This window comes from Oncorhynchus mykiss, chromosome 15 (assembly GCF_013265735.2).
Source record: "Oncorhynchus mykiss isolate Arlee chromosome 15, USDA_OmykA_1.1, whole genome shotgun sequence".
Lineage (NCBI taxonomy): Eukaryota > Metazoa > Chordata > Actinopteri > Salmoniformes > Salmonidae > Oncorhynchus > Oncorhynchus mykiss.
Genome location: NC_048579.1, coordinates 17,377,218 through 17,399,222, shown reverse-complemented (window position 1 = coordinate 17,399,222; position 22,005 = coordinate 17,377,218). Strand labels below are relative to the sequence as shown.

The 22,005-nt window shown below is 40.2% G+C and overlaps 1 protein-coding gene across 1 annotated transcript in view; it reads right to left on the bottom strand.

Moving 5' to 3' along the window:
• LOC110490933 (histone-lysine N-methyltransferase 2C) overlaps window positions 1-22,005 on the bottom strand; it is a 228,806-nt gene that overhangs the window by 73,740 nt on the left and 133,061 nt on the right. The window contains exons 19-23 of the mRNA XM_036945610.1: window positions 16,935-17,099; window positions 8,971-9,080; window positions 6,478-6,555; window positions 5,888-6,121; window positions 773-895 (exon numbers count right to left, since the gene is read on the bottom strand). Of these exons, the coding sequence (XP_036801505.1) occupies window positions 773-895; window positions 5,888-6,121; window positions 6,478-6,555; window positions 8,971-9,080; window positions 16,935-17,099 (710 nt within the window). The remainder of the gene's footprint in view (window positions 1-772; window positions 896-5,887; window positions 6,122-6,477; window positions 6,556-8,970; window positions 9,081-16,934; window positions 17,100-22,005) is intronic.

Sequence of the window (22,005 nt, the reverse complement as noted above, 5' to 3'; positions counted from 1 at the left end):
TGGCTAGCATTAGTTGTTGATCTTGTTGTTGTTGATGTACATATAAGGAAAGACAGCCTACCTCTTTATGGTTGTTTGATCAATAGGACTGTAAAGTTCCCAAATGTAAAGGGACTATCATGGTATTTAGCTGCATATTTGCCAGAGACAGCAGGAGTTCAAACTGCATCTCCCATAAATCCGCTCCCTCCCTCCGCATCTCCCATAAGTCTGCATCTCCCATAAGGCTGCTCCCTCCACTCCTCCCATAAGTCTGCTCCCCCTACCTCTGCACCTCCCATAAGTCTACTCCCTCCCTCCCTCTGCATCTCCCATAAGTCTGCTCCCTCCCTCCCTCCCTCCCTCCGCATCTCCCATAAGTCTGCTCCCTCCCTCCCTCCCTCCGCATCTCCCATAAGTCTGCTCCCTCCCCCCCTCTGCATCTCCCATAAGTCTGCTCCCTCCCTCCCTCCATCCATCCCTGCCTCCATCCCTCTTCATCTCCCATAAGTCTGCTCCCTCCCTCCCTCTGCATCTCCCATAAGTCTGCTCCCTCCCTCCCTCCCTCTGCATCCCCCTCTCGTCCTACTGCCATCATCCACCACTCTCCTTCCCTCTCGCTCTCCCCCTGTCCATTCATCCCTATCAACATCCTATCTTCTCTTTTCTCCTAATGGGGCTAAACATAAGATGTTCCTGCTGTTGTAAGATAAGCTTCATCTTGCCCGATCTGAACCTCAACCCATAGGAGTTCAGAGACAAAACTGATCCAGGGTCTGAATGTTAAACATACCGGGCCGGTAAGGTTTCCTCTTCCTTTTCTTGTTGCCGTCGGCCCCCTTCGCATTGTCGTCGACAGGCTCCCGTTCCGGACTGGAGTCTGACTTCAAGTCACAGTCCATCAGGAGATCCCCTTCTGGAATGGAACACAACCATGTCACTAAAACCAGGACACAGACCATGAAGACGTTCATTAGGACACCCAACAGAAAACACTTTTTCTAAACTACAATTAGAATTTCTTGATAATACCTCTACTTCTCCCATTTGGTTCTTGATGAACATGACCCAGCCCTGCACATATTAGTGACCCACAAAACCCTCAATGCATCTTTGATGGAAGGTCTGCCATCTTTGTGGGCTTGGTGTCAGAGTAAGACCTCTGGATGAGGAGCCACATCGGTACATTAGTGTTGGAATTCTAAATGAACCACTTAAACTATTTTAGGAGATAACCATCTTAGAGATAACACTTTAGTATTTCTCAGATTATAAATGCAAATGGCATCTCCAGGATTAATAAGGATCGGACCCTTTTTTTCAATTTTTGCCTAAAATGACATACCCAAATCTAACTGCCTGTAGCTCAGGACCTGAAGCAAGGATATGCATATTCTTGGTACCATTTGAAAGGAAACACTTGGAAGTTTATGGAAATCTGAGATTAATCTAGGAGAATATAACATAATAGATCTGGTAAAAGATAATACAAAAAAATAAAATATATTTTTTTGCCCCATCATCTTTGAAATGTAAGAGAAACGCCATCATATAATATTGCAGTTTAGACGAAGTTTATATTTTGGCCAATAGATGGCAGCAGTGTGTGTGCAAAGTTTCAGATTGATCCAGTGAAGCATTGCAATAATGGACAATATTTTGTATCAAGTCAGCCCAAATGTGCCGAATTGGTCAATTGATACATTTTCAAGTACATAACTATTGAGAACATACAAAAATTATATGGTAATAGAAAATAAGTTTACACACTCCCAGGAATGTCATAAATGATTTGTCATTAGCTTATACACTAACTTTCACACATCTAGATGGTGGGTGTGGAGCCAGAGACAGCAGGAGTTCTAACTGTAGAAGCCATTTCCTACATTTGAATATAAAAATAGATTTGATCAAACAAAACTATGCTACATTTTATCTCTGGGACCCTCAGGATTTACTGAATAAGATTACTGAATATAAGTACATTATTTACCTTGAGGTGAATGTATCAAACCAGTTGCTGTGATAAGTGTTTTGTTGTTGTGCACTCTCCAAAAACAATAGCATGGTATTCACTGTAATAGCTACTGTAAATTAAACAGTGCAGTTAGATTAACAAGAATTTAAGCTTTCTGCTCATATAAGACATGTCTATCTAATCACGTTAGCTCAACCGTCCCGGTATAGGGACACTGATCCCGTAAAGGTTGTAATGATTGATATATATCCTTTACATACAGTGGTTGCTCCACTAAAAGTTTTGCGATTATGATGCAGGACTTAGTCATTTGTGGTTTAGTGCGTCACCACTTCATTGCTCCAGACCAGCGCAAGGGGGAGTTAGAGCACCGATTATGCTTTTGGGTCCTACTGTGTCTCTAACTGACAATGAATGGGCGACATAAACCTAAATAAGAACTGATAATTGTGCACAACTTCAGTATTACTTACTAACACTGTTGTTACACTAAGATTTTTTTAGGATTATTTCGCTCTTACTGTAGTACTGTAACCCACTCCCGACCGGCCACGGTGTACAGCGCCTGAGTAGCACAACGGTCTAAGACACTGCATAGCAGTACAAGCTGTGTTGCTACAATACCCATGCTGGCTTCGACTGGGAGACCTATGAGATGACTGTAGGTTTTTGGTTCCGCTCCCTCTAAAAACAGAAATAATTCTAAATAACAAACAAGGCTTTATTTAGAAATTAGTAACAATGTCTCACCCCATGTTCAAGAATGGCTTTTTTCCTCGCTCGTTTTACATTATTTGAAAACAAAATCTACAAAATCTAATTATTTTTTTAAACAAAGCCCCTTGGATATTCTCACAGATATATTATTAACCTTGTTATTAGCAGAACAATATGTATTGGTCATGGCTCCCGAGTGGCGCACAATGGGATTCCCTTGCAGTTCTCCAGCTGTATCCACTGAAAGCACGCGGGGCTCAAGGCACGAGGGCAGGGGGCATGGGATGGGCCGCAGAGCCACGCACAGAAGACGGACCTAGCCCATGGTGGAGGGGGGGGGGGGTGTACCCCCGCTGACTAGGGAAACGTTCCCGTTGTTCTTAGTGCCAGTCTGTACGTTCAAACTAAAACAATGTAACTAATAATGGCATCTTTATGCTTTCGTTAAATAAAATAATAATAAAATACTCTTTCAAAAATGTAGATGTGTTTAGTTATGAATCCATAACAAATTATTATGGGAATAAATATCACTGAATTACAAATATTGGAACAAAGTTGTCTAATGAAGGTAAACAAATTGTTGCTGACTGGAAAATACTCCTTCAAACATTGCCTAGAAGGAGATAGGGGGAGAATTCTATCGTCAAATGTATTTCTTAGTTAGGTTGGCTGTATCACAACCGGCCGTGATTGGTTGCAATTTCAGTTTAATCCACCAGAAAAGACAAAACAAATAATACAAAAAAAATATATTATTAGGAATCACATCCGATCGTGATTGGGAGTCCTATAGGGTGGCACACAATTGTCCCAGCGTTTCTCTCCCTCTAAAAACAGAAATACATGTTTTGGCCTTTACAAATATTGTTTTGGCCTTTTTTCAGATTACAATCGCTCACTTTAGTTTTTTTGAAAACAAAATAACCTCCAAAATATCATTATATATTATCAAGTTGATGGCACAGTCATATAGCTAGCACCTACATAAAGCTGAGTGACTCACTCATTCATGGCTTTGGATCAAAATAAACAAGTACCAATATTATTTCTGATAGTCTTAATAAAGAAATGTTTTGGTTATGACCTGGACACCATGTACAGTACGATAATAGCCATTTATGGGCTATTAGCAGGACAATATACCTTTTCCAACACTTCTCTGAATTTTGATACTTTGTGGATGAGGGCTCCCAAGTGGATGGGGGCTCCCTCAGTGCAAAATGCTAAAGATGCAGGTTCGATACCCATGCCGGCCGCCACCGGGAGACCCATGAAGCGGCTTTTGGTTTTAATTTAGAATCCTCCAATCCTCTATATGTAGTTATTGGCAGAGAGTCATGTCATATTTTTCGATATACTGTAGGCCTACCGTAGACGACATGTCTCACTAGTGTTGAGTAATGTTCTGTTAAAAGTGGTGTAGGTCTTATTTATTTAAAGAGCACATTGAAGTTAGAAGCAATAGGATTTGAAGCAATAGCCTACAACTATTTTAGCACCGTTTTGCGCTGCTCTGAGACAAGCATGGGGACTGGTCTTGATAAATCAATTTGATTTTAATTTTCACTGAATCTCCGTTTGGAAATTGGTTAGACTACAATTATACAATTAGGGTGTAGAAATGTTATGCTCTTAGTGTAACCTTAATTTGACTAGGCAAGTCAGTTAAGAACAAATTCTTATTTACAAAGACAGCCTACTCCTTCCTCCCCATCAGGGAATTGAACCCCGGTCTCCCGCACGACACAGGGATTATTTAGCTAAATAGCCCAGTATGTAGCCTACTACCGACCGTGACGTTGTACAGCACCATATTTTCCGTTCCATCCTAACGGAAACCCAGAGGCTTTTTCGTTTTTCTTGGAATAGAAACACCATAATATTAATGAAATTAAGCAACATTTCTTAAAAATTTGTCCCATATACTATGTTCTTACAAAAAAAGTTTTTAAATTCTCTAGAACAGCCACTATTGAAGGCTATCAAATGCTTCTCAAAGATGCCCTCTGGTGGTCCAATTAGCACTAACTAGCATTAATGGTATCAGTGGTTGGCACTTAAATAACGTGCCATAGAATTCTGCAGTACGCTGCAACTTTTAAAGGACAAACCACTATATGGGACATGCACAAATGTACATACTGTATGTATGCATGATTAGTCGAAGGCTGACTTTTTCGTTCATATTTCACATTTTTCTAAATGCCATGAGGTGGTACATCTACAGTGGTTGGCTATAACACCTACAGACATAACAAAATAGTCCCTAGTACCTGATCACAACCATAGTTCACAGTAAATACTGAGATACTTCTTCACACTTCAAAACAAGGTTAATGTAATCTATCTATATTTATGTGCATTGTCATAAACCCGTGTACAGTCATGGCAACATAGTTTTATGTGATTTCTAAAGCAGCCACTGAAAATCTCCCTCTCGGCATGGCTTGAAAATGTGCCCGCCGCGTGAGTTAAATATAGAGGACCAAATATAGCGTGAGCGGGAAAGGGTTAATTTCTCATCATTAGCCCTTGCTTGCACTGAGAGCCAGGTTCTGATGGATGGGCTGGGGATTAATTCAGTTAGCCCCGGCCAGCTTCCTCTCATCACCAAAATGCCAATTGAGGTATAATTTGCTGACTGCTGTTTTCAAAAGCCTTTCTTCTCTCTCCAAGTCATATTCATTATATGCCTGCCTAACCTCATTCCCCACCTTTCCTCCTCCCCCCCCCCCCCCCCCCCCCCATCTCCTTCCTCCTCCGTTTCCCTCCTCATTCCATCTCTTTCCGACAAATAGGTTTCAGTGCAAACGTCAAGCATTACTAAATTCGTTTGCCTTTACGTTTTCTGTGCATCTAAATCTTGAGATGAAGGGAACATTGCTTCCTGGCAAACATCGGTCTTTCCTTTTGACCGTTCTGATTAAATGGAAACGAGGGAAGGGTGTATGCAGATCCCATCCTGTGTCATACCAAGAAAATCTAACTGAAAAGTCTATCCTTAGAAAATAGCCCAGATATTCCGGTCCTGGCCAATGTGAAAGAGAAAACCTGAGCTTTACATCCTAGTTCAAATATATCAATCTACAAAAAAAAGCCAATAATGGGTTTATTTGAACAAGCTTATTTATTTTTTTACTTTGTAACTTTTTTTTCCTCAAGGCGGAATACCCCCAAGCCAACCCATAGTGAACACCTAGAAGTCTTTACCTCCGCGGTCATCCATGTACCCGTCCCCGTCCTGGGACAACTCTGAGTAGTGGGTGTACGGAGGGGTCTGGAGCACAGCCACGCTGTTCTGGTTGATGATCTTCAGCTTGAGCTTGGGTTTGGGCCGCCTGTTCTGCCCTCGGCGGGTTGAGGAGGGCACTGCCAGGCTCTCCAGCTGGCACAGGCCAGACTCGGTCAGACACACCCCATCCTGGGTGTATGTCTTCTGGATTTCTGGAGGTATGGAGGAGGGGTTAATTAATCAATCTACCAAGCCTGTTTACAAGTATGAAATGTAGCTCTCGAGGACTACCCTGTGTTGTGAACACAAGTTTGTTTGTTGTACTAGACAGATACAAAGTGCAATACTCATGAGTGATTCACTTTTCCCTGCAGTCTCCCACGTACATGTCTAAAACCATATGTGACCATCTTGTTTACAAATACTGAAATACTTGTGTCCACATAACGTGGATATTACGTTAGCGAGTCCAACACTCAAGCGACAACATTTAAACAAAGTAATGATTAATTTGAGTCACACCACTTGATAAATGGCACTGTGATTTATCAGGGTAGTGCTGTTTTACCTGGCTCTCTCGTTTTAGACACAATCTGGGCCACCATCGGGGCCTCGCAGCCGTCAGATAGGAGGGCCTCCACTTTGCCTGCATGACAAATATGCAAAATGTCAAAGGATTGAGTATTTAGATTTCAGTGCATTGAAGTCATATACAGCAGTAATATGGAGATGAAACAAATAAATGCATCAAACATCAAACACTGGATTTCACCGCTGCCACCAAATGTAAAGAATACTTCCTTATTTTTTTTATATTATAAAATAATTTAATTGAGATTTAATTCATTCATTTTATTATTTAAATAAAACTCCACCTCCCTCCCTTTTTCCATCACTCCCTCTATTTTCTCGGAGGTAAAATCTGTTCCCAATTTCAAGAATTATCTGATAGAATGAGTGAGTGAACAGGCTGCAGCTTGAATTTTAAATCTAGCCATCTGCTGTTGTAATTTGGTTGAGGCTGGTCCCCTTAATAAAAAAAGAGGACGACTTTGGGCTAATTGAGTGGAGCTGGTTGCATTCATTGCGATGAGCTTGGTAACACTGTACACTACATTTAAGGCCTTACCCATAGGATATACAACTAAGTTGTGTTTGAATACCCATACTAACATACTGTATACTAAAAACTTAATGAGTACATACACTACATACAATTAGTTTATTTTAGTATACTGTAAAAAAAAACGTGCCAATACTTTGCCCCTTGATAACCAGCACACTTCTGTATATTGTAAAAGCGTTACATGGTCGCTGCCCATATCATTGCATAATGCAGAAAATACACGAGCGTTCAGGGGCCTTGCTTTAACATAGTTAACCATTTTCACTGTAGTGTCCAAAACGTCTTTCAAGCTATCAAGCATTCCCTTGGCAGCAAGAGCCTCTCGGTGGATGCTGCAGTATACCCAAGGGGCATCGGGAGCAACTGCTTGCACGTGCGTTACCACTCCATTATGTCTCCGTCATGGCTTTTGCATCATTAGTACAGATACCCACTAATCCACTATGTCTCCATCATGGCTATTGCAACATCAGTAGAGATACCAACACATCTTGACCACCAAAGTCCATTTGATGTCAAAATGCTGTCCAGTACTTAAAAAATATCCTCTCATGTTGTCCTGGTTTCCAGTGGTTTGCAGAAGAGGATGTCTTCCTCAATTGACCCCCCATAAACGTAACAGACGTAACCTGGAGCTGTGCAAGGCCCCCCACGTCTGTTGACTCATCTGGCTGTAAAGCATAGAATTCACGGGCTTGTATGCAAAGCAGTAATTGTTTCAAACCATCTCCTGCCATGTCACTGATGCGTCGTGAAACAGTGTTGTTTGATGAAGGAATTGTCTGTAGTATTTTGGTCATTTCCCCCACCATTGCCCCAGCCTTATCCGCAGCAGCAAGAAGAATTAAGTCCTCCACAAATAGTACAGAGCTTGCCCTAGCCCTCGGTAGCTCACCATATAAGACACATATAGCCACTTCTTATTCATGGTTTCTGTTGTTTTTATACATGTCTTACAACTCAAAAGTCATCTTAATTTTCACTCAAAAATAAAAACCCATGGCTTATTTTTCAAATGGGTATGTTTTGTTTCTAAATGTCTGCGCAAGAGTGAAGGTTTCCCACAAGAGAGTAACGGTTAATGTGATTGGATGTTAATTATTTGACTAGGCTACCTGTATTTGACATTGTGTTATTTTACTGAACACTAGATGGTTGCACTTTATTCATGGCAGTGAAACGAGGCTACTCAGGCGAAAAGAAAACATCACCCAGATGTATAGCGCCATTGGAAAATCTAAATGGACTGTTTGAAAATGTGAATCACATTTTTATTTGACGTACCCTGACAGTATTGCACGTACCCCAGTTTGGGAATAGTCGAGTTAAAGCAATGAATTTGTATCCTCTCTCGTCGGACTTTAGCTGCATATTTAACTCCATTTTCTTCAAATCTGAAAATGTTGCGAAGCCACGCCCATTCTCAGTAGAATTGCATTCGAAAATTAAGTATTTGATCACCTACAAACAAGCAAGATTTCTGGCTCTCACAGACCTGTAACTTCTTCTTTAAGAGGCTCCTCTGTCCTCCACTCGTTACCTGTATTAATGGCACCTGTTTGAACTTGTTATCTGTATAAAAGACACCTGTCCACAACCTCTTAAAGAAGAAGTTACAGGTCTGTGAGAGCCAGAAATCTTGCTTGTTTGTAGGTGACCAAATACTTATTTTCCACCATAATTTGCAAATAAATTCATTAAAAATCCTACAATGTGATTTTCTGGATTTTTTTTCTAATTTTGTCTGTCATAGTTGAAGTGTACCTATGATGAAAATTACAGGCCTCTCATCTTTTTAAGTGGGGGAACTTGCACAATTGGTGGCTGACTAAATACTTTTTTGCCCCACTGTAGCTATACAGCTATATGTAAGGTATTGGCCTCATAATCATACACATAGCATTCACCGTGTGTGGGCTAGGTCTGGAGTCTTACCCTGTGAAGGCAGAGCGTGCGTTCGACACATGGTGCAGTCAAAGCCATCATCCGCTGCATTCTCCACCTCCTCATCTGTGACCAGGCCCTGGCAGCAGGCATGGATCCACCTGACATGGGAAGGAGAAGACGATTAGATAGTTACATATGCACACCACCGGTCAAAAGTTTGGACACACCTACTCATTCAAGGATTATTTATTTGTACTATTTCTACATTGTAGAATAATAGTGAAGACATCAAAACCACAAAATAACACATATGGAATCATGTAGTATCCAAAAATGTATATTTGAGATTCTTCAAATAGCCACCCTTTGCTTTGACAGCTGTGCACACTCATTCTCTAAACCAACTTGTCACCTAGAATGTATTTCAATTAACAGGTGTGCCTTATTAATTTGTGGAATTTCTTTCCTTAACTTCTCTAGGGTAGGGGGCAGCATTTGGAATTTTGGATGAAAAGCATGCCCAAATTAAACAGCTTTCTACTCAGGCCCAGAAGATAGGATATGCATATAATTAGTAGATTTGGAAAGAAAACACTCTAAAGTTTCCAAAACTGTTCAAATAATGTCGGAGTATAACAGAACTGATTTGGCAGGCAAACATCTGAGAAAAATCCATTCAGGAAGTAGGATTTTTTGTGTGTGTAGTTTTCTATTCAATGCCATTACAGTATCCATTGACTGAGGACTCAAATTGCAGTTCCTATGCCTTCCACTAGATGTCAACAGTCTTTAGAAATTGTTTCAGGCTTGTATTCTGAAAAATGAGTGAGTAAGAGCAGTCTGAATGAGTGGACCCTGCCGTGTCAGAGCTTTTTCATGCGTGTGACCAGAGAGAGTGCCTTTCTGGTTTTATCTTTTATATTGACAAGGTTATTGTCCGGTTTAAATATTATAGATTATTTAGGCTAAAAACAACCTGAGGATTGAATATAAACATCGTTTGACATGTTTCTACGAACTTTACGGATATAATTTTGATTTTTTTTGTCTGCCTGTTGTGACTGCGTTTGAGCCTGTGGATTACTGAAGAAAATGCGAACAAAACTGAGGTTTTCGGATATAAAGAGAGACTTTATCGAACAAAGGGAACATTTATTGAATAAATTGTCTTCTGAGTGCCACCATATGAAGATCATCAAAGGTCATTTTATCTCTATTTCTGATTGTGTAACTCTTCTACTTGGCTGGTTACTGTTTGTAATGATTTGTCTGCTGGGCTATGTTCTCAAATAATCGTACAGTATGCTTTCGCCGTAAAGCATTTTTAAAAATCTGACACCGTGGTTGGATTCACAAGAAGTTCATCTTTAAACCAATGAAAAATAGTTGTATCTTTGCTGAATTTTTATAATGAGTATTTCTGTATTTGAATTTGGCGCTCTGCAATCTCACTGGATGTTGGCCAAGGAAATTATGTAAAATATATCACTAGCCACTTTAAACAATGCTACCTAATATAATGTTTACATACCCTACATTATTCATCTCATATGTATATGTATATACTGTACTCTATATCTACTGCATCTTTATGTAATACATGTATCACTAGCCACTTTAACTATGCCACTTTGTTTACATACTCATCTCATATGTATATACTGCACTCAATACCATCTACTGTATCTTGCCTATGCCGCTCTGTACCATCACTCATTCATATATCTTTATGTACATATTCTTTATCCCCTTACACTTGTGTCTATAAGGTAGTAGTTTTGGAATTGTTAACTAGATTACTTGTTGGTTATAACTGCATTGTCGGAACTAGAAGCACAAGCATTTCGCTACACTCGCATTAACATCTGCTAACCATGTGTATGTGACAAATAAAATGTGATTTGATTTGAGGTTGGACGCTAGCATCCCACATACCCTAGAGAGGTTAATGCGTTTGAGCCAATCAGTTATTTTGTGACAAGGTAGAGGGGTATACATGAGACAGCCATATTTGGTAAAAGACCAAGTCCATATTATGTCAAGAACAGCTCAAATAAGTAAAGAGAAATTAAAGTCCATCATTACTTTAAGACATGAAGGTCAGTCAATACAGAACATTTCAAGAACTTTGAAAGCTTCTTCAAGTGCAGTAGCAAAAACCATCAAGCGCTATGTTAAACTGGCTCTAATGAGGACCGTGTCGTGTCTTTGGCATCATTAAATTGAAGACTTATTTTATCAAATCAATTCTCTGTAATTATTATTATGTGATTAAACCAATCATGTAAATGTAATTAACTAGGAAGTTGGGGCACCAAGGAAAATCTTCAGATTACAAAGTTATAATTTTCCTAATATAACTCTTCAGATATTTCAATATCTGATCAATTAGTCTTCTAATTAATGAATTACTCTTTAGTCGCATTCCAAACGTCGTAAATTGTTGGTTATCTGCACGAACCCAGCCTTTACTATGAATCATCAATACACCAATTGTCTTAATCATTTATTTACTAACTAAATAATCACAGAAATGTAGAAACAAACAAACAGTAAATATGATTACAAGGAAATGATAGGGGAGGCTCCCTAGTTGCTAAACCGATATGACGGCTTGGTAGACAAAGGGAAGTGGGTGTGGACTGAGAAGGGCGGGAAAGACCAAAGTCACTACACAGGATAATTTATATTGATTGAAATGCTAATCATTTGCACATGAACGCTCAGGCATTTCGGGAATAATTGCAATCAATATATATTTACGCTCAGTGTGTCGTCGTGATCTCTTTTGGAATCGTCCGTCTTTCTGCTGGAATGTTCATCTGATCGTCTCTCTGCTTCCATGAAGTCGCTCGAGGTTAGAATGGATACCTCAGCAAACTGGATGCAGTTTATCACAGTGCCATCCGTTTTGTTACTAAAGCACCTTATACCACCCACCACTGCGACCTGTATGCTCTAGTCGGCTGGCCCTCGTGACTTGTTAATTGTTTACTCCATGTGTAACTCTGTGTTGTCTCTTCACACTGCTATGCTTTATCTTGGCCAGGTCGCAGTTGCAAATGAGAACTTGTTCTCAACTAGCCCACCATTAAGGTGAAATAAATAAAATAAATAAATAAATAAAAAACCTCAGAGCACTATTCAGAAATATTCCTACAGAATAGATATTTCAGCGGTTGTCGGCCTTCGCATCTCAGGTCGACAATTTCCAGCTGCAGACTAGTAAGTAGTACCGAAGATTTGCTCTTATTCTGTCGGTATCGATAGTCTCAGAGTTTAACCTGTTAGAGCTCTAGGGGCGCTATTTCATTTTTGGATAAAAAACGTTCCCGTTTTAAGCGCGATATTTTGTCACGAAAAGATGCTCGACTATGCATATTCTTGACAGTTTTGGAAAGAAAACACTCTGAAGTTTCAGAATCTGCAAAGATTTTGTCTGTAAGTGCCCCAGAACTCATTCTACAGGCGAAACCAAGATGATGCATCACCCAGGAATTAGCAGAATTTCTGAAGCTCTGTTTTCCATTCTCTCCTTATATGGCTGTGATTGCACAACGAATGAGCCTACACTTTCTGTCGTTCGCCCAAGGTCTTAGCAGCATTGTGACGTATTTGTAGGCATATCATTGGAAGATTGACCATAAGAGACTACATTTTCCAAGTGTCCGCCTGGTGTCCTGCGTCGAATTCGGTGCGCAATTGCCAGCTGCTTCTACTTTACCATTTGATTCAGGGGAGAAAGCATGTGTCCAAGAACGATGTATCAATGAAGAGATATGTGAAAAACACCTTGATGATTGATTCTAAACAACGTTTGCCATGTTTTCAGTCGATATTATGGAGTTAATTTGGAAAAAAGTTTGCGTTTTGAGGACTGAATTTATGGATTTTTTTTGGTAGCCAAATGTGATGTATAAAACGGAGCTATTTCTAATACACAAGGAATCTTTTTGGAAAAACTGAGCATCTGCTATCTAACTGAGAGTATCCTCATTGAAAACATCAGAAGTTCTTCAAAGGTAAATGATTTTATTTGAAGGCTTTTATGTTTTTGTTAATGTTGCGTGCTGGATGCTAACGCTAATGCTAACGCTAAATGCTAACTCTAGCTAGCTACTTTTACACAAATGATTGTTTTCCTATGGTTGAGAAGCATATTTTGAAAATCTGAGATGACAGTGTTGTTTACAAAAGGCTAAGCTTGAGAGATGGCATATTTATTTCATTTCATTTGCGATTTTCATAAATAGTTAACGTTGTGTTATGCTAATGAGCTTGCTGATAGATTTACACAATCCTGGATACAGGGGTTTTTTCATAGCTAAACGTGACGCAGAAAACGGAGCGATTTGTCCTAAACAAATAATCTTTCAGGAAAAACTGAACATTTGCTATCTGAGAGTCTCCTCATTGAAAACATCTGAAGTTCTTCAAAGGTAAATGATTTTTTTGAATGCTTTTCTGTTTTTTTGTGTAAATGTTGCCAGCTGAATGCTAATGCTAAATGCTACGTTAGCCATCAATACTGTTACACAAATGCTTGTTTTGCAATGGTTGAGAAGCATATTTTGAAAATCTGAGATGACAGTGTTGTTAACAAAAGGCTAAGCTTGAGAGCTAGCATATTTATTTCATTTCATTTGCGATTTTCATGAATAGTTAACGTTGCGTTATGGTAATGAGCTTGAGTCTGTATTCACGATCCCGGATCCGGGATGGGGAGATCAGAAAGGTTAACCATTTCCACCTGTGTAGCCAATGCTCACACGTGGTTTGGTTAGGAATTCAACAACCATTAAAACCTTAGCTTATACTGAGGTTTTTGTGGTCTCTACTCAAACCTTCGCCCCCTCTGTGGTCTGAAGTGGGTTTTTTCAGGGGGGGGGGGGGGGGTTTATTCGTAACAGTAGAAATGGGCTCTCCCATGAGCCAGATTATGTCTGTGCTCACGGGGGCGGGCCAATGACTTAGTTAAACTGAAGGGAATACAATTCTCTCACATTAACTGTTCAACATCACCTTACATAATTTCACTAATAGTTTCATCTTTACTCATTCATTTTCTACAATAATTAGACACAAACCTCATAATGGAGGCTCCTGTATAAACTGAGTTATGGTAATGTGGCTGTATTGTCTTTCATGAGGTCACGACATGAAACAAAACCGACCGGGTCGTAGCTGGTTTTCACATTCTCCATAACATCTTGTTCAGTTCTCAAGTTCTGTGATGTAGAAGAAGTTCTTTGTTCTACTGTGAAACTCTTTCTGCTTGGCCATGGGAAGAGAGTCTCCTCCAGGAATTTACAAACTGAGATAACATAACCTGGGTGTAGGAGAGGGAGAGAGAGGGGGGGATGGTACTCGCTTTACCCAAAGATGGCCACGTCATGACAACCTGCTGCAGAGGATAAGTTTATTAGAGTTACCACCCTCAGAAATTGCAGCCCAAATAAATGCTTCAGGGTTCAAGTAACAGACACATTTCAACATCAACTGTTCAGAGGAGACTGCATAAATCAGGCCTTCATGGTTGAATTGCTGCAAAGAAACCACTTCTAAAGGACACAAATAAGAAGAAGAGACTTGCTTGGGCCAAGAAACACGAGCAATGGATATTAAACCGGTGGAAATTGGTCCTTTGGTCTGGAGTCTAAATTGAAGATATTTGGATCCAACCTCTGTGTCTTAAGCGTGGAGGAAGAGGTGCTATGGTGTGGGAGTGCTTTGCTGGTGAGACTGTCAGTGATTTAATTAGAATTCAAGGCACTCTTAACCAGCATGGCTATCACAGCATTCTACAGCGATACGCCATCCCATCTGGTTTGGGCTTAGTGGGACTATAATTTGTTTTTCAACAGGACAATGACCCAACACACCTCCATGGTGTGTAAGGGCTATTTGACCAAGAAGGAGAGTGATGGAGTGCTGCATCAGATGACCTGGCATCCACAATCCCCCAACCTCAACCAAATTGAGATGGTTTGGGATGAGTCAGACTGCAGAGTGAAGTTAAAGCAGCCAACAAGTGCTCAGCATGTGGGAACTCCTTCAATACTGCTGGAAAAGCAATCCAGGTGAAGCTGGTTGAGAGAATGCCAAGAGTGTGCAAAGCTGTCATCAAGGCAAAGGGTGACTCTTTTGAAGAATCTCAAATATAAAATATATTTTGATTTGTTTAAAACTTTTTTCATTACTACATGATTCCATGTGTTAGTTTTGACGTCCTCACTACTTTTTTACAATGTTGAAGATAGTACAAATAAAGAAAAATCCTTGAATGAATAGGTGTCCAAACTTTTCACTGGTACTATAAGTATTCACACCCGAGTCAATACTTTGCAGAAGCATTTTTTTAAACACTTTTTTGGTTACTACATGATTTTTTGTGTTATTTGATAGTTTGATGTCTTCACTATTATTCACCAATGTAGAAATAGTCAAAATAAAGAAAAACCCTTGAACGAGTAGGTGTTCTAAAACCTTTGACCGGTGGTGTATACAGTGGGGCAAAAAAGTATTTAGTCATCCACCAATTGTGCAAGTTATCCCACTTAAAAAGACGAGAGAGGCCAGTAATTTTCATCATAGGCACACTTCAACTATGACAGACAAAATGAAAAGAAAAAAAAAATAATCCAGAAAAATCACATTGTAGGATTTTTTATGAATTTATTTGCAAATTATGGTGGAAAATAAGTATTTGGTCTCCTACAAACAAGCAAGATTTCTGGCTCTCACAGACCTGTAACTTCTTTAAGAGGCTCCTCTGTCCTCCACTCGTTACCTGTATTAATGGCACCTGTTTGAACTTGTTATCAGTATAAAAGACACCTGTCCACAACCTCAAACAGTCACACTCCAACCTCCACTATGGCCAAGACCAAAGAGCTGTCAAAGGACACCAGAAACAAAATTGTAGACCTGCACCAGGCTGGGAAGACAATCTGCAATAGGGAAGCAGCTTGGTTTGAAGAAATCAACTGTGGGAGCAATTATTAGGAAATGGAAGACATACAAGACCACTGATAATCTCCCTCGATCTGGGGCTCCACGCAAGATCTCACCCCGTGGGGTCAAAATGATCACAAGAACGGTGAGCAAAAATCCCAGAACCACACGGAAGGACCTAGTGAATGACCTGCAGAGAGCTGGGACCAAAGTAACAAAGCCTACCATCAGTAACACACTACGCCGCCAGGGACTCAAATCCTGCAGTGCAAGACGTGTCTCCCTGCTTAAGCCAGTACATGTACAGGCCGGTCTGAAGTTTGCTAGAGAGTCTCCAGATCTCAACCCCATAGAAAATCTTTGGAGGGAGTTGAAAGTCCGTGTTGCCCAGCAACAGCCCCAAAACATCACTGCTCTAGAGGAGATTTGCGTGGAGGAATGGGACAAAATACCAGCAACAGTGTGTGAAAACCTTGTGAAGACTTACAGAAAACGTTTGACCTCTGTCATTGCCAACAAAGGGTATATAACAAAGTATTGAGATAAACTTTTGTTATTGACCAAATACTTATTTTCCACCATAATTTGCAAATAAATTCATTAAAATCCTACAATGTGATTTTCTGGATTTTTTCCCCTCATTTTGTCTGTCATATGATGAAAATTACAGGCCTCTCATCTTTTTAAGTGTGAGAACTTGCACAATTGGTAGCTGACTAAATACTTTTTTTGCCCCACTGTATGTCATGCAATTTGAACATATACAAGTGTAAATACAGAGAGAGACAGGTGCACATAGACACATAAACAAGCACTTAGCTACGCACTCAAACAGACTCTGATATGCATTAACCCGTTTGCTATAGCAACGATACGTTCTGTCCCATCAAGCCTTACGATGAGTAAATTACACCGTAGTAGATCTTTGGACTGTTTCCTTTGTCAAACTGGACGCTGGCTGCCAACATGCCATATCTACACAGTGTTGCCAGGTCCTAGTTTCACCTAATCATTCTCAGGTGGTGCATGGCCTGGCAGAGAGAGAGAACGCTGCTCACCTGTCACACTGGCGGCACTGCACGATGAGCTCGTCCTCACGGTAGCTGCGCATGCACATTGGGCATGATGCCAGGCTGGCACAGGGCCCGCACTGGGTGTAGTTGTTCTGCCAGTCACACCTCATGCCGGGGGAGGTGGCACCGCACTGGGTACAGGAGACACACCTATGGCAGGTGAGAGAGAGGGTGGCATGAGTGGGCGATGTTAAGCGGGGGTGAAACACAATCGCAATCGCAGCGACTCCAGTATATCTAGCATACCTCCCAACACAGAGAGAGTCCAAAGATAATGCACTTGTATCACACACATACAGTGCCTTTACAAAGTATTCACACCCCTTGACTTATTCCACATTTTGTTGTGACAGCCTGAATTCAAAATGGATTGAATAGATGTTTTTCCTCACCCATCTACATACAGTACAATACCCAATAATGACAAAGTGAAGACATGTTTTTAGAAATGTTTGCAAATGTATTGAAAATGAAATACCTCATTAACATAAGTATTCACACCCGAGTCAATCATTTGTAGAAGCACCTTTGGCGTCGATTACAGATTTGAGTCGTCTTGGGTATGTTTGTATCAGCTTTGCACATTTGGATTGGGGGATTTTGTCCCATTCTTCTTTGCAGATTTTCTCATGTGCTGTTAAGTTTGATGGGGAGCGGCAATGAATAACAATCTTTATGTCTTACCACAGATTTTCAAAAGGGACTTGGGCATTTTTGTTCTGATGCCATTTCAGCGTTGCTTTGGCTGTATGCTTGGGGTCATTGTCCTGTTGAAACTAGAGGTCGACCGATTATGACTTTTCAACGCGATACCGATACCAATTATTGGAGGACCAAAAAAAGCAGATACCGATTAATCGGACAATTTTTATATATACATTTGTAATAATGACAATTACAGCAATACTGAATGAACACTTATATTTTAACTTAATAATACATCAGTAAAATCAATTTAGTCTCAAAAAAACATTCAATTTGGTATAAATAATGCAAAAACAAAGAGTTGGAGAAGAAAGTAAAAGTGCAATATTTTCCATGTATAAAAAGCTAACGTTTAAGTTCCTTGCTCAGAACATGAGAACATATGAAAGCTGGTGATTCCTTTTAACATGAGTCTTCAATATTCCCAGGTAAGAAGTTTTAGGTTGTAGTTATTATAGGAATTATATAACTATTTCTCTCTATACCATTTGTATTTCATATACCTTTGACTATTGGATGTTCTTATAGGCACTATAGCATTGCCAGCCTTATCTCCGGAGTTGATAGGCTTGAACTCATAAACAGCGCAATACTTGAAGCTCAGCGAAGAGCTGCTGGCAAATGCAGGAAAGTGCTGTTTGAATGAATGCTCTATCACATCATAGACTTAATTATAATATAATAACACACAGAAATGCGAGCCTTAGGCTATTAATATGGTCAAATCCGGAAACTATAATTTTGAAAAAAATGATTATTCTTTCAGTGAAATACGGAACCGTTAGGTATTTTATCAAACGGGTGGCATCCCTAAATCTAAATATTGCTGTTACATTGCAAAACCTTCAATGTTATGTCATAATTATGTACAATTCTGGCAAATTAATTACGGTATTTGTTAGAAAGAAATGGTCTTCACACAGTTCGCAACGAGCCAGGCAGCCCAAACTGCTGCATATACCCTGACTCTGCTTGCACAGAACGCAAGAGAAGTGACACAATTTCCCTAGTTAAAAGAAATTAATGTTAGCAGTATTAACAATATTAACTAAATATGAAGGCTTAAATATACTTGTGTATTGAATTTAAGAAAGGCATTGATGTTTATGGTTAGGTACACATTGGTGCAACGACAGTGCTTTTTTCGCAAAAGCGCTTGTTAAATCATCACCCGTTTGGCGAAGGCTATGATTCGATGATAAATTAACAGGCACCTCATCGATTATATGCAACGCAGGACAAGCTAGATAAACTAGTAATATCATCAACCATGTGTATTTAACTAGTGATTGTTCAAATGGATTGTTCAAATGTTTAATGCTAGCTAGCAACTTATCTTGGCTCCTTGCTGCACTCGCGCAACAGGTAGTCACCCTGCCACACAGTCTACTCGTAGAGTGCAATGTAATTGGCCACAATCGGAGTCCAAAAATGCCGATAGTTATGAAAACTTGAAATCGGCCCTAATTAAATCGGCCATTCCGATCAATCGGTCGAACTCTAGTTGAAACATAAGTCTAAGGTCATTTGCACTCTGAAGCAAGTTCTCATTAAGAATTTGCCTGTATTTGGCTCCATTCATTGTTCCCTCTATCCTTACCAGTCTCCCAGTCCGTGCTGATGAAAAGCATCCCCATATCTTGATTCTGCAACCACCATGCTTCCCGGTAGGAATGGTGTTAGACAGGTGCCTGGTTTTCTCCAGACATGGCGTTTTGAAATTAGGCCAAAGAATATCATCAACCATTTTGGTCTCAAACCAGAGAATATTTTTCCTTATTCTTTTGTTTTTTCTGCAAATTCCAGGAATGCTGTCATGTGCCAATTTCTCAGGAGTGGCTTCCATCTGGCCACTCTCCAATAAAGCCCAGATTGGTGAAGTTCTGTAGACTAACTCAGCCAAGGAATTCTGTAGTTCTGTCAGAGTGGTGATTGAGTTCTTGGTCACCTCTCCCTGAACAAGGTCCTTCTTGCCCGGTTTCTCAGTTTTGTCGGCCGGCCAGCTCTAGACAGAGACTGGGTAGTTCCATATTTTTTCAATTTCCCAATGATGGAGACCACTATGTTCTTGGAATGTTTCAACACTCTATAAATTCTTGAAAACCCTTCCTCAGAGCCAGTGCATTTGGTAAGTATTCAGACTTTTTCCACATTTTGTTATGTTACAGCCTTATTCTAAAATGGATTAAATAAAATAAAAAATCCTCAATCGACACACAATACCCCATGACATAGTGACAAACAGGTTTTTAGAAATGTTTGCAAATGTTAATTACATAAGTATTCAGACCATTTGCTATGAGACTCGAAATTGAGCTCAGGTGCATCCTGTTTCCCTGGATCACACTTGGTTTCTACAACTTGATTGGAGTCGACCTGTGGTAAATTCAACTGATTGGACATGATATGGAAAGGCACACACCAGTCTATATAAGATCTACAACATTGTTGGTTCCCAAGAACACAGTGGCCTCCATCATTCCTAAATGGAAGAAGTGTGGAACCACAAAGTCTTCCTAGAGCAAATTGAGCCATTGGGGAAGAAGGGCCAGAACCCGATGGTCATTCTGACAGAGCTCCAGAGTACCTCTGTGGAGATGAGAGGACCTTCCAGAAGCATAACCATCTCTGCAGCACTCCACCAATCAGGCCTTTATGGTAGAGTGGCCAGACGGAAGCCACTCCTCAGCAAGGCACATGACAGCCCGTATGGAGCTTGCCAAAAGGCACCTAAATGACTCTCAGACCATGAGAAACAAGATTTTCTGGTCTGATAAAACCAAGATTTAACTTATTGGCCTGAATGCCAAGCGTCACGTCTGGAGGAAACCTGGCACCATACTCACGGTGAAGCATGGTGGTGGCAGCATCATGCTGTGGGTATGTAATTTAGCAGCAGGGACTGGGAGACTAGTCAGGATTGAGGGAAAGATGAACGGAGCAAAGTACAGAGAGATCTTTGATGAAATCCTGCTCCAAAGCACTCAGGACCTCAGACTGGGGCGAAGATTCAACTTCCAACATGACAATGACCCTAAGCACACAGCCAAGACAACGCAAGAGTGACTTTGGGACAACGTCTCAATGTCCTTGAACCACTCGAACATCTCTGGAGAGACCTGAAAATAGCTGTGCAGCGATGTCCCCCATACAAACCAGACAGAGCTTGAGAAGATCTGCAGAGAAGAATGGGAGAAACTCCCCAAATACAGGTGTGCCAAGCTTGTAGAGTTATACCCAAGTAGACTCAAAGCTGTAATCGCTGCCAAAGGTGCTTCAAAGTAAAGTGTCTGAATACTTATGTAAATGTCATAATTCAGTTTTTTTTATAAGTTTGCAAAACATTTGTAAACATTTTTTATTTTGTCATTCTGGGGTATTGTATGTAGATTGATGAGGGGAAAAAACTACTTAATCCATTTTAGAATAAGGCTGTAATGTAACAAAATGTGGAAAAAAGAGGTCTGAATACTTTCTGAATGCACCGTGAATGCCTCATCACAATTCTAGCTCGAAGATCTACAGACAGTTCCTTGGACTTCATGATATAGTTCATGCTCTGACATGCACTATCAATTGTGGGACCTTATATATAGACAGGTGAGTTTCGTTCTAAATCATGTCCAAACAATTAAATCGGCCACATGTCAAATTGTAGTGGCATCTCAAGGATGATCAAAATAAATTGCTTGTACCTGAGCTCAATTTGTAGTGTCATAAAGTGATGTCAATATATATTCTGTCTTTAATTTTCAATAAATGTGCAAACATTTCTAAAAACATGTTTTCACTTTGTCATTATGAGGAATTGTGTTTACATGGGTGAGAAAATAATCCATTTAGAATTCAGGCTGTAACAAAATGAGGAATAAGCCAATACTTTCTGAAGGCAGTGTAAATACTGTGTAAATACAGTGTAAATACTGTTCATCCAAGCAAACCTGAGGGTAAACAGACACACAAGCCTACTATAAACTCCAAAATAACCCACTACAGTTACGCTATCTGATATATACCACACACACTTCTTAAGTGTGTGTGTGTGTGTGTGTGTGTGTGTTTGGATCATCCACCTTGAAAAGAGCTGCCCTAAAAATAAATATATGTCACTGGCGGGGCTCCAAGGAAAGTCCTGAATGAATGAGTCTCGCTGCAGTGTCAACAGAGTGTTGTTTGACTGGGGATTAGGGACTGATGTTACGCCTAATATGGGGGAAATCCCTCCCTATCAGGACTGAAAACAGCTGCTACAGATCAACAATATGTGACAGAGAGAGGGGGAAAGAGAGAGAAAACAATGTTGATGTTCAGTGGTGGCAGTGTAGATAGTTGGCAAGAATATATGAGAGCG